This window comes from Ursus americanus, chromosome 22 (assembly GCF_024610735.1).
Source record: "Ursus americanus isolate L20-20 chromosome 22, mUrsAme1.1.p, whole genome shotgun sequence".
NCBI lineage: Eukaryota > Metazoa > Chordata > Mammalia > Carnivora > Ursidae > Ursus > Ursus americanus.
The window spans coordinates 21001739-21014254 of NC_142148.1; the positions used below are offsets into that span (position 1 = coordinate 21001739).

Genomic DNA, 12516 nt, shown 5'->3' on the forward strand with positions numbered 1-12516 from the left:
ACTGCGAGAAAGGGGCTTCAGTCAAGACCCCCCACCCCGAGTTGGCTTGCGAGGTGCAGAGAGCCTGAGTGGGGGCTGGGATTTGAGCCGAAAGGTGTCTGACCCCAAAGCCCAGGCCAGCACCATCCCCTACAACCTTAGCACGCCAGGCTGGGGGACAAAGTTTGGGTTCTGCTCCCTCGCTTCGAACGAGGTCTGGTCCCCCAGCCTGCCGCACCTCCGAAGCCTGTCTCCTCCTCTGCGAGATGGGCTCGTGGATGGGTGCCTGGGGTGCCTGCTGGGGTGACCGTGGCCAGGCTCGGAGGGTGAGGAGGTTCATGGAGCAGGAAGGGGAGAGCCAGAGGGCGGGAGAGGTAGGGGGAGAGCCTGCCAGGCAGACGAAATCGCTGGCCGAAGGCTCCTGAGGAGGGAGCCTGGTATGTGCAAGCATTAGAAAGGAAGCAGCATAGACACACACCTGCACACACACGTGCACATACGCACGCACGCCCGGCTCCCATCTCCTGCCCAGCCTAGGTTTCCGACACGCCCCTGGCCGCTGCGGCCAGTCCCAGAGTCCTGCGAGCCCGAAAACTTGGCCCAAGTCCAGGAAGCAGCCTCTCCCGCTCTGGCTCTGTTAGCCCCCCCAGCCTCCAAGTCAGTCACATGGCCGGGCCCACCTGCATGCCGGCTACACCCCAAGCCTTCCCCATCGGAAACCTCCAGGTGGCTGGGGTCAAACCGAGCTCTGCAGCCTGCTTTGCCTGATACACACACACACACACACACACACACGCACGCACAACTCTCCGGATGAGGCCCCTGCCACACCCAGGCAGTCAGGGAAGGCTCCTTCGGCCTCTGGAGTCCTCTCTCAGCCCCTGCAGGCCCTGAATACCAGCAGCCCACTTCCCCCAGGAAGTCTTCCTGACTGCACCAGGACACAGTCCACTCTGGTGGGAGAGGGGAGAGACCCCCTCAGGAGAGTTCACTGGCCTGGGCCACTTCCAGGGCTCACATCCCTGGTCTGCTGTCTTCCCTGACCTCTCCCCCGTGCCCACCCGCTGAAGGCACTCACAAGAGCTTACTGGGGAAGGAGAGGGAAGCCTGTTCCCGAGGCCCCCGCGTCACATGGGAGGGCTGCGGAGGAGTGGGGGGGAGTGCTCTGCTGAACACAGGCCCTGCATCCTGCAGCCAGGCCTGGCTCCTCTCTGGGCCTCAGTTTCCTCCCCCGTGAAATGAAGGCTGCTTCCCCCGGCGCCACAGGTGAGCTCTGGGGGCCTCACCAGACCCGCTGGAACGAACCCAAATGATGTGGCATTTTCCTGAGGCAATGATCCAGTTTTCATCAGATGCTCCCGAGGACGACGACTGCCAAGAAAATTAGGAGCCACGAGTCTAGACCAGGAGTCTAGACCAGCGTCAGCGCCCCTTGTGCCGCCAGCACTTGGTCCTTCATTCCTCCACTTCGTTCATTCACCTGACATTACTCGAGAGCCTGCTCTGCATGGGGGTCACGATGACACACAGAATAGAGGCGTGTGTGATCCCGAGGTGTCACCTGGAGAGAGGGGTGTGTGTGTGTGCGTGTGTGCGTGCGTGTGTAAGTGTGAGGACAGAGAGGGGGAGGTGGGGAGACGAGGACAGGGAGGGAGATGGATGCAGCAGACATAGGGCAAGGGACAAAGAAAGATGGAGAGAGTTTGAAAGAGAGAGAGAGAGCGCGTCCAACCCGGGGAGAGAGCGAGTGGAGAGAGGGCAGGCAGAGCACTTGCCACAGATGGGCACTGCCAGCTCCCTAATTAATAACTCTGAGCAAGCCCCCCCACCCCAGCTCCAGCTCTAACCTTCCAGATGCTCCCAGAGCCTCTAGGCCTCGCGTCCCAAGGGCACCCGCTTGGAGGGGCTGGGGAGGCTGGTGTGCACGCCGAGGCCACGGCACTGAGGGCACAGCCAGGCCCCCTCGGCCGGGACGCTGCACAACCCCCCGGGCTCCCTCCCACCCATAGCTCCTCCACGGCACACGAACAAACACCTAAACACACGCACGCCAGCCACACACTCAGGCAAAAACACCAGCACCGGCCGAACACGCAGGCAGGTGCACCCAGAGCCCCACGCGTCCCCCCAAGGTCCCACCACCCCCACTGACAGCGCTGGGCTCGCATCCCGGAGCCTAGGCTCTCAGACCGTGCTCGTGCAGCCAGACCCAGGCCTCCCCAGCATTTTGGCATCCTGGACCCTGAGAGAACCCAGCGAAGCCAGGGTGCCGCTCCAGAACAACGCAACTGTCCGCACACCCACTGGGCTTGGCAGCCAGCACCAGGACAGAGGAGCGGTGGAGAACTCCAGCCCTGCAGCCCCACAACTGCGCTCAAGCCTGGCTCTGCCATTCAACAGCTGGGTGGCCCCAGGTGGGTCCCGGCACCCCCCGAGGCCTCCCTGTCCCCGTCTGTAAAATGGGAGCATCCTCCGCATGGGGTGTGTGAGGCTGGAGGGAGGAGGTGAGGGAGATGACCAGCACAGAGAAAATGCTCCATGAATGCTGTCTGGCATCTGGGTCCCGACCCCCAGCGCCAGGTGCCGGACAGAATTCCACGGCGCCACAGGCTCCCTCCACCTGCCGCCTGGAGGACAAAGGAAAGGGCCACAGATGGAAGGATTCTAGAGGCTTAGAGCCTAGGAGAACTCGCCATTGTTGGGGGTTGCTGAGGCCCAGAGCAGGGCAGGGAGCTGCCAAGCCACCCAGCAAGGCAGGGGCAGCGGGAGGCTGGATCAAGGCTCAGGGTCTACTTCTCTCGCCCGAGCTCGGGCACTTTAACTCGGAGCTGAAGTGACGTCACGAGGGAGCCACTGCTCCCACCTCCCCACACAAGAGACAGCAAAAGCCCTCACCCCTGCCATGTGCCCTGGGTGGGGGGCCAGGCATCCTTGGAGTTGGGAGCCCCACCCACCGGGGCCCGTCACTAAATCGCTGTGTGACAGATCGTAGGAACCGCGCGCTGTTCTGACTTGTCTGTCCACTTCACCAGTCTGTGCTCCTTGGGGAAATAAAGCAGGGATTCCCTCCATAACAGCCCAGCTCATAAATGGTTGGCTCCGGCTTGCATCTCTGGTGTGACAGGGAGCTCACTACTGGCTGCCCTCGCTGCCCCAGGAGTGCCTTTTCCGGGCGGAACACCATCTCTGCTTCTTCACTCTTCACAATTTATACTTATATATTTTTTATAGGTTTAGTTGTCTGAGCAAGAACCTTATCTGTCTTCTTCACTGATACGTCCCCAGTGGCTAAAAGAGCCTGGTACATGGCAGGTGCTCGAGCGCTATTTATTGAATGAATGAAGGAATAAATGAATGGTCGCTTCCAATAGCTGACAGCAGCCTCTGTCAGGCCAGCAGCTCCCGATGACGGTACAGAGTACGAGGAGGTTGGGGCAGCCCCTGGGCCAACAGCCCCCACGTCCAGTCATTCCTACACACACACCTGCCTGTGGGCCACCCTCACTGTTCTGTCCTTAATGTTTTCCTGTAAACTAACCCACTATTTTTTAATATCCCCGTTAGTCTCACCCTAAGCAATCATATCTGTGAAATCACAGTTTTGATGCGCTGGGTTTATTTTTCCAATCCACATTAAAATAAATGCATAAGTATTAAAATGTAAGAGGTTTGGCTGAGTTCTGCCTAAAACCATCTCTCAGGTAGGACCCAATCCTGCTGAGAGTCTTGTGGGTTCTTGCAGAGGGGTTTCCACTGGGCGTGACGGGGCTGAGTCCTGGAGACTCCTCTGCTGACTTCCAGGAAGAGGAGGGGGCCCGGTTGTGGGGAGGGGGTCCTAGAGGAGCCTCAGCCCCTCTGCCTCCCCAGCCCCACCTGCCTTCCCCCACAGCAGCAGGTGCCAGAGGGACCTCTGGCTCATCAGCAGGTAGAGGAGTCAATTTCTTCCCCCAGTGAGATCACGACCCCTTTTTCTGATAGAAGAGTCTCGCCTCACCAGGGTTGGGGAGAGGAGGACACACCCTGGCCCCCCATTACCCTCAGGGTCATAGCATCCCATATGTACTGCAAGGTGCTGGGCCTGGGTCCACCCACTGTAAGGTGAAGTCAGCCTTGCCCACCCCGGGATGTCCTTGTACTGGTCAGTAAGGCTGGGGGAGGGGCTCCGATCTTGTGATCATTCTTCTGAAAACATGGATTCCTTACAAAATTAAAATTATGTGAATGTTTAGGGGCGCCTGGGTGGCACAGCGGTTGAGCGTCTGCCTTCGGCTCAGGGCGTGATCCCGGCATTACGGGATCGAGCCCCACATCAGGCTCTTCTGCTATGAGCCTGCTTCTTCCTCTCCCACTCCCCCTGCTTGTGTTCCCTCTCTCACTGGCTGTCTCTATCTCTGTCGAATAAATAAATAAAATCTTTAAAAAAAATTATGTGAATGTTTAAAACCACATTAACTTGGAATACACACAAGTTTTAGCATTCAGACCTTTGACTTCTCCCTCCTCCTCTCTGGGACTCAACGCCATTGTGAGCCTGGGCTCTGGAGTCACGTTCCTGGGATCAAATCCAGGCTCCAACACTTGCTAGGTGAGTGACCTTGGGCAAGCCTTTTAACCTCACCGAGACTCAGTTCCCTCATAAATGCCCTGGGCCGGGGAAAGTCCCCTCCTCTGCAGGTTCTTGTGGGGGTCAAAGGAGACAACACCATTTAAGGCCCTGGCACGACACTCAGCCGACACGTGCCTCCATATATTTCTCACCTTATTTTCACAGAGTTGGGTAAGGTGACCCCAAAAGCCAAGCACTGACCTCCCCGGCAACTTGGGCAAATGAACCCTTGCCCATGGCCTGGGTCCTGCCCTCCATCTCCTGTCTCGGTGGCTGACCCCTCGCCCTCACCCCTGCCCCTGCCCCCTTTTTGTCACCATGAGACATCCCCCAACTCCCCTGCTGTCACCGTGTCACCATGTCACCGTGGAGATGAGCCGAATTCCTGTCCTGCTGGCCGCCCACGGCTCCCGTTGCTTCGGGAAAAGGCCGCTGGAGCCGCTGATAGGCAAGGTGTCAAAACCAATTGGTGTGAAGGACTCGGGGAAAACCACTCGTGAGGGCCAATTCCCCACAGGAGGCCGGGAACCCTCAGCCCAAGGCCGAGTGTTTACGGGCGTAATTGATAGAATAATCACCAACACCCAGGACAATGCGAACACATTTTTAACATCATAACCTTCGGAAGACAGCACTCAATTTTCTCCATCTCCCCGCCACCAAACTCGCCGGCTTATTGATGGCGAGAAACCCACAGTTCGGTAAAGAATGAGAGAATGCCAGGGGTGGGTTTTCAGTGCACAGGCTGTTTGCCAAATGGCCCGGTGGCGCCCGCCCCTGCCTCAGCACCCCGCTGCTCCCTCCTGGCAACGGAGAGAACCTCAGGACAGTGAATCACTCAATGGACAAAGCGCCGGGCCAAGCCAGGATCTGTGTCTGCATTGGGGTGTATTAATAATTGAAGGTACTGGCCTAGGTGTGTGTATGTGTGTGTGTGGCCAGGCGGGGGTGGGAGGACGGATGTTTGCTGCAGTGTAAGGCTTCCTGGGGCTCATCTCGGGGTCCACATGCCTGCTCCAGCTTGGCCCCCTGCCTGTCTTGCCAAACCAAACCAACCCAGCAACCCCTGGCGCCAGACAATGTCCCGTTTCTACACATGTCATCAGGCCCAGCTGAGGGCTTAAGGCAGTGGCCCCCAAACTCCAGGCTGCACGGGCATCATCCGGGGGAGCTTATGAAAATGCAGATTCCAGGGTCTCATCAACAATCATTTTGGCCAATGGGTCTGGGTGGGTGGACCCTGGGATCTGCATTTTGACAAACTCCCTGGTGATTGCAAGTCAGGGGGTCTGCAAAGATCCTCGCAAAGGTCCTGTCTTCCAGCCCCCTGCCCCGGCCAAGATCTGGAGAAAGTACTAGAGAAGGAGCCCAGCCCAGCTGTCTTTTTCTAATTTGCCTGTGGCCGCAGCAAGATCCCGTCTGTCACCTTTCTAAGCTGCCGGTTCCCCTTGGTGGCACCCACGGCTTTACCAGTTCTCCGGGGAGCTGGAAGGGAGCGCTGAGATAGGGCTGGCTGTGCAGAAGGAAGAAGTCCTGTCACCTGACTGGCCAAGCCTGCCTCGAGGTCGTCCTGGAGGAGGCAGGCGCAGCTCTCCAGCTCTCTGTACAGACTCAGCGACCTTGGGCAAGTCACTGGCTCCCTCTCTGAACCTCAGTATCCTCATATGCCCAACAGCAGCCTTGCGTGAATAACATCAGCTCAGTGAGTTCACACTAAGGTCTGGCAGCACCTAGCACACAGTAGGCGGTTCATAAATGCTAGCTCCACATCCCACCGCCTCACCTCTGCTGTGCTGATGGCAATGAGCTGACCCTTTCTCGTAAGGAATAATCAAAACAGCTGCCATTAATTGAGTACCAGTAGGTACGTACATGGACCAGCATGACCCCAGCCTCCCAGCCCCTTATGCCTCTCCAAGAGGCATGCACCTTTCACTCCCCATTCACTTCTCACGTCTTTAAAAGGCCCTCTGCGAAGTGGGCTGAGTGGAGGTAGCAGGGAGATGGGAAGCGAGACAGATGTCCTTGCCTACCCGTCCGACCACGGGCTCTCCCTGTGACAAGTCCCGGGCGGGCAGATGGGCGGGTGGGAGGGGGCAAGGCGTGAGCCTGGCTGCTGGTCTGGGCTCAGAGCTGGAGAGCTGAGGAGCCCCCACGTGGTTGGGGTCCATGGGCTCCGGAGGAGGAGCCCCCACTTCCAGCCTCCCATCTGCACCCCCAGACACAGAGACACCTCCCTAACCCGGCCACATTTCTGGAATCAGCTGAGGACACGCGGAGCCCAGGAATAATGAAACGATCAGGCTCCAATCTGCTAAACAGCAATTTCTGGGCTTTTTCAGCACACACAGCTTTTATCAAATTGGTATTCTCCTCCTGAACACAAATGGCTTATTAGACATGACCCACTTATTCGCCGCGTCTCACTATCATTAATAACAGTTTCTTTTTGTGATTAAGTGAGTGGCTCCAAAGCCTTCCCGTGGCCGGGCGCTTGGCCCAGCAGAGGGGCAGCCGTGGGGGCTCCTCGGCATCCACTACTTGGTGACTTTGAACCTGGCAATGTTGGGAGAAGGCAGTCTGGCCCCTGCAGAGCAGCCTGGCCTCCCCGTTTCTGGAGGGAGAGCAGGAGCCCCAGAGGGCTGACCCACTTGCCCAGAGCTGCACAGGGGCTCAGTAAGAGAAGCCAGGTTCCCCTGCAGTCAGTGCTGTGTCCTGTCTGTCTAGCCCCTCCTCTGGGCCTTAGCGGGACCTGACCAGGGCTCAGAGGTGACATTACAGCTGGCGGGGCAGAGCTGTGCCCCTAAGCATGCCTGGCACCAGGGGGCAGGCAGAGACCACCACACAAAGGGCAAAGCCTGATTTCCTATGGGGGGCCACCCTGGGGCCTCTGGAATGACAGAGTAGCACCCAAATCCTTGGGGCCTGATGCTCCGGGGACAGGATGACCATACACGTCAGAGCCCCAGTCCTCGTATCTCTTGGGACTACAAACTCAGGAAAACCCTTCTAGTCTAAGTTCTAACCGTGCCAAGGAACTGAGCAGAGCGAGGAGGGAGCGGAAGGAGGAATTCCCAGTTTCCTTTAAATGGGAGGGAATCTGACAGGGAGATGAATATCCTGGAAAAAGCTCTGTCTTTGCCCAACAGATCCTGTGGCCGGTCCCAGCTCAACCACGCACTCACTGTGACCTTGGGCAAGTCCCATCACCTCTCTGAGCCTTGGTTTCTTCAACTGTAAGTGGAAGGTCAGAATAACCCTTCCCCTCTTTACCAGTGCTCCAGCCAGGTCAGTAGAAACCGACGAGGGATGTGAAGGGTGCAGAGACGAAACACAGAGCACTCACACCAAACGTGGTGAGGCGGAAGGGTGCGCAGGGGTCATAGTTCCCAAAAAGCAGAGCCCTGAGAAGGGCTTTGGAAGCCCCCACACCCCCTGGAACAATCGCACTCAGGCATCAGGCCCCAGCAAAGCCTCCTCTGATGACCTACTCCCCTCCCCTTCCCCAGCAGAACAAATCACACAGTTTTCTGCTCATTGTGCAGACCTCCCCCCTCAGCCCTGAGCCTACAGTGCCCAGCACTGGTGCTGCAGCCTTCCCCCACCAGACTGGGAAGGGATGGATGGAAGAAGGGTCTCCATTTTCATGTACGCTCTGGTCCCCGTTCCGGAGCCTGGTTTGCAGGGGTAGGGGAGGCCCCGCAGCTACCAGCCTCAGATGCTCCAACTCCATTGCCAACTTGGGCTCCTCTGGGGCTGAAAGGAGCTTCTGACACTCAGGCAACCAATGTGGGATTGCTTGCTTGCTCCCTGGCTCCCATGGTGGCTGAGTTGATTTCCCACCTTTCAGTCCTCGGGGCCGAGGATGAGGATGGGTGGGCACCCTATTGAAGGGTGGCAGGGGCTTTCTGTCCACCCCCAGAGACAGACAGAAGCATCTGGCGTCCTTCTTCCCTTTCCATGCTCATGGCTGGAAGCAGCAATCCCAACTATTCCAATGTCTTTGAGGGGCTCCCACCAAGCCTTCGTCACCCACCCTGCAGGGGCAGTCGCAGCCCTAGACTACCAGTTCTCAAGAGGCAGGGTCTTCTGTCCCCCAGCACCTTTCCCAGTGGTATAAGGGGCAGGTGAGGAGTGGAAGGGGAGGAGGGCAGCTGCAGGGTTAAGCCCACAAAAGGGAAAGGCAGACGGGCAGAGAGGAGTGGGCGAGCAAAGTGTGCTCACAAGTGTGTGTGTGTGTGTGTGTGTGTGTGTGTGTGTATCTGCAGGCAGAAAGGCAGGCAAGAGTTGTGCAGAGTGTGTGTGCCTGGGTGCCAGCTGGCAGGGTGTGAGCCCACCAACCGTAGTGCCTGTGTGTGTGTGCAGCCGGCTAAGTGTGAGTGTTTATGAGTGAGGAGGGGGATCTGAGAAGGTATATGGAGATGTGTGAGGGCAGGAGTTGTGAGTGTGAGAACAGTGAGTGTGCCCCTGGCAGCGAATATCTGTGTAGTCCTGGAGGTGCGTGTATCGGCGCGAGCGTGCTGGGGAGTAAGGGGCTCTCCGCGAGAGCCGGGTTGCACACGGGGTGCCCCCTCCTCCGCTGGGGTGGCCGGGGTGCCGGGGCGGGTCCATGGACCCGGCAGGGGGCGCCACGGGACTCCCGCCAGGGCCGGCGAGGGTTCCAGCCCTGGGGACGGCCAAGTTGGAGCGGCGCAGCCCGGGGTGGGGTTTGGTGGGGAAGTCAGCGGGGGCGGTGACCGAACTCACCGTGGCCGGAGACGTGGTTGTCCCAGGGCGCGTGGCCGGCGGGCCGCGTGGCGCCTCCGAGTTGCAGGAAAAGTGCCAGGTAGTGGAGGGCGCCCAGCGCCACGGCGAGCGGGGCCCCCATGGTGCGCGCTCGGGCCGGGGCGCCGCCGCCTCACATCGGGGCTCAGGAGACCGCAGACCCCGCGCCCGCCGTTCCCTGCCCGATACGGCCTGGCTGCCCAGCTCCGGCCGCTGCCCCTCGCCCGCCGAACCTGGCCCGGCCCTGGCTCCAGCCCTCGCCGGGCTCCGGCCCAGCCCCGGCTGCGGGTAGCGAGCGCACGCCCAGCCGGCCGCCTCCGACTGCGGGACTCTTCCCTTCCGCGGAAGGCCACTCCGCTCGGCGCCGTTGCCGCCGCACCCCCTCCCTCCCACTCCCTCCCGCCCGCCCAGAGGAGGCGGCGGCGGAGGGATCTGCCGCTTGATTTATCATCAAAGTTTTGCCCAGGCTGGGATTTTTAAAGCGGTACCCGCAACTTCCCCCGCTCGAGAGTGCAAATGGGGGAGAGAGATGGGGTGGAGGAAGCCCCCCTAAGGACCCAGTTCCCGCAAAGCATAACACAAATGGCTTCAGAAGCAGATATACTATCCAGCGGGATAAGGAGAAAAACCAATCCACCTGCCGCCAGACCCAGCGCGCTCGAGGGACTCCCAACTTTGCTAGCAGGGTGGTGCTGGGGTCAGGGGGTCGGTGGAGGTGGGGGTGAGGTAGGGCAGGAACCTGGGCTGAGGCACAGGGGCCCTGTTGATAGCCTCGCCGCAGCCTTTAGTTCCCTGTGTGATCGTGTCCGGGTGTCTATCCCTGTCTGAGCCTCAAAGTTTTCATCTGAGAAATGGGAATAGCAGTTACCTGCAGGGGTCCTGGTGAGGATTTATGGAATCGTGTATGTTAAAGCGCTTGGCATAATGCCGTCCTCACAGTAGGAGCTAAATAGATATTACTGTTATTTTCCTTTCTGTGTCTCAGTTTTCCTGTCTGCATAATGGGAGTGAGGCAGGCCAGTTGCTGAGGCTGCTTCTAGCTTAAAGATGCTGGGCCCTACGCAGTGGATTGGATCGCCCCCTTCTGGACTGAAGTCTCTGTTCCTCGGACCGATGGGCCTAGATGAAATGTTGGAGGGGCGGGCAGGTAACAAAGCCACTCCCATTCCTAAGAGATCCTCCGACTCCGATTTCTTCCCTGACGGTTTTACTGGGGCTGTTGGGACAGACCTTCATTACGGACAAGAAGGCAGAACGGTGGCCTCATTTAAAAGATGAGGAAGCACATTAAATCGGAGACATAGCTTCTCCGAGTTCCCACAGAGAGTATGAGGCTAGGTCCCTGATGCCAGGGCTGGGTTCCTTCCTGCTCTCATCCCCTATCCTTCCTCAGGCCTCCTTCCCGACACGCCCGGTCTGCCGCGGTTTCAGCACCATGGAGAAGGACAGCGTCAACTCCGACACCCATCCTTTTGGCCTCAAGGACCTCTCCTGGGCGGGCTCGAGGATTCAGCACCATGGACAGACCTTCCGATTTCCTCTCCCGCCCCGCCCAATGAGAGTGAGCACTGCAGACAGCCCACTCTCCTCTCCACAGACTACAGGTGGATCCAGCATTGTGGACAGAGCCCCAAGTTTGAGAATGAGGTTAGAGCTCGAGGGACAGCTCCCCACCCCATCTTTACTCTGCCCTTGCATCCCCTCCTTTCCAATATTTTGGCGTGCAGCACACTGGATGGGGCCTGTGGTCGCCAGCAGATTTCCAGTTCGTTCAAAACTATGGACAGCCTCCTGAAGCCCCCAATTACAAATGCTCTGTTTCAGCACAACTGAGCCCCAACAGAACGCTACTTTCAGCACCATGGACAGATCCCGCTGGAGCGCCCCCCCCCCCCCCAACTCCTTCCCGCCCACGTTCCCTAGAGGAAGGGGCTGGTTTTGCCTGATTGTCCCACTTCTTTTCACTCCCTTCCCACACAGAGATAGTACTTAGGTTATCCTGGGATGGCCAGCTGTCTTGGACTCTACAAAAGTGTTTTTTCATTCATTAACTTGAGTCTCACTCCCAACAGAAATGGGCTCCCATTTAAAATGCCCCCATTATAAAGATGAAGAAACAGAATCTTTGAGATCACATAGCAGCACCAGGACTGAAACCCAGACTCTCAATTACAGTCTGAGGCCTCTCCAGGACCATGTGGTGGTAGAACTGGGGCTCAAACCCAGGGCTTTCTCTTCTTAACCCACAGATTGCAGGCAGGGGGGCACAGGCAAGGGGACAGGGAGGGAGGAGATTAGAAGAGAGGAAACAAGAGACTCCACTTGGGGGCTGCCGAGGAAGGTCGGTGGGAGGGGATAGCAGCACACTGCTGCTCTGGCACTAACCCATTGCTTGACCTTCAAGAATAATTTCTTTTTTTTTTTTTTAAGATTTTTTATTTATTTATTCAACAGAGATAGAGACAGCCAGCAAGAGAGGGAACACAAGCAGGGGGAGTGGGAGAGGAAGAAGCAGGCTCATAGCAGAAGAGCCTGATGTGGGGCTCGATCCCAGACCCCCGGGATCACGCCCTGAGCCGAAGGCAGACGCTTAACCGCTGTGCCACCCAGGCGCCCCCAAGAATAATTTCTATTCACAGTCTGGAACAGGGTTAAACAGAGTGACCTCCAAATCTCCTTCAAGGACAGATGTCCAGGGATTGTCTGACTTTGAAAAGGTTTATGCTGTGAAGACTCTGCCCAAAACCTTCCAATGGCCTAGTTTATTACAGAAATCCCAACTTCTCTAGCTTCCATTCCAGGTCCCAGCCTCACTTTCTGCACATGGCCTCTGTCCGAACACCGTTTCTGACACGTTCCCTCCCTGAACATGCCTGAACCTCATTACATCCTTACCCTTCCCAGGACTTTGCCCTCCTCTTGCATGCCTTCCCCTCTGTCTAGCTGAGCACCCCATTGGCCAAGGTCCAGTCTGAGTCCCCCACAGGAAGAAATGACTTTTCCCAGCCCCCAAGCCTCTGTTGGCCCATTACTGTGTACCCAGCACTGTGCTAAGAACTTTAATTACCCCACTTAGTCTTCAGAACAACCAGGCCAAATAGAGTAGAATAGTGTGGTTATAAGTATGGATACTAGTTTTGAATCCTGCCACTTGCTAACTGTGTGAC

The 12516-nt window shown here is 57.9% G+C and overlaps 1 protein-coding gene across 1 annotated transcript in view; it reads right to left on the reverse strand.

Moving 5' to 3' along the window:
- VSTM2L (V-set and transmembrane domain containing 2 like) overlaps nt 1-9660 on the reverse strand; it is a 35928-nt gene extending 26268 nt beyond the window's left edge. The window contains exon 1 of the mRNA XM_045804500.2: nt 9332-9660. Within this exon, the coding sequence (XP_045660456.2) occupies nt 9332-9452 (121 nt within the window). The 5' untranslated portion in view covers nt 9453-9660. The remainder of the gene's footprint in view (nt 1-9331) is intronic.
- Between the last annotated feature and the right edge of the window lie 2856 nt (nt 9661-12516).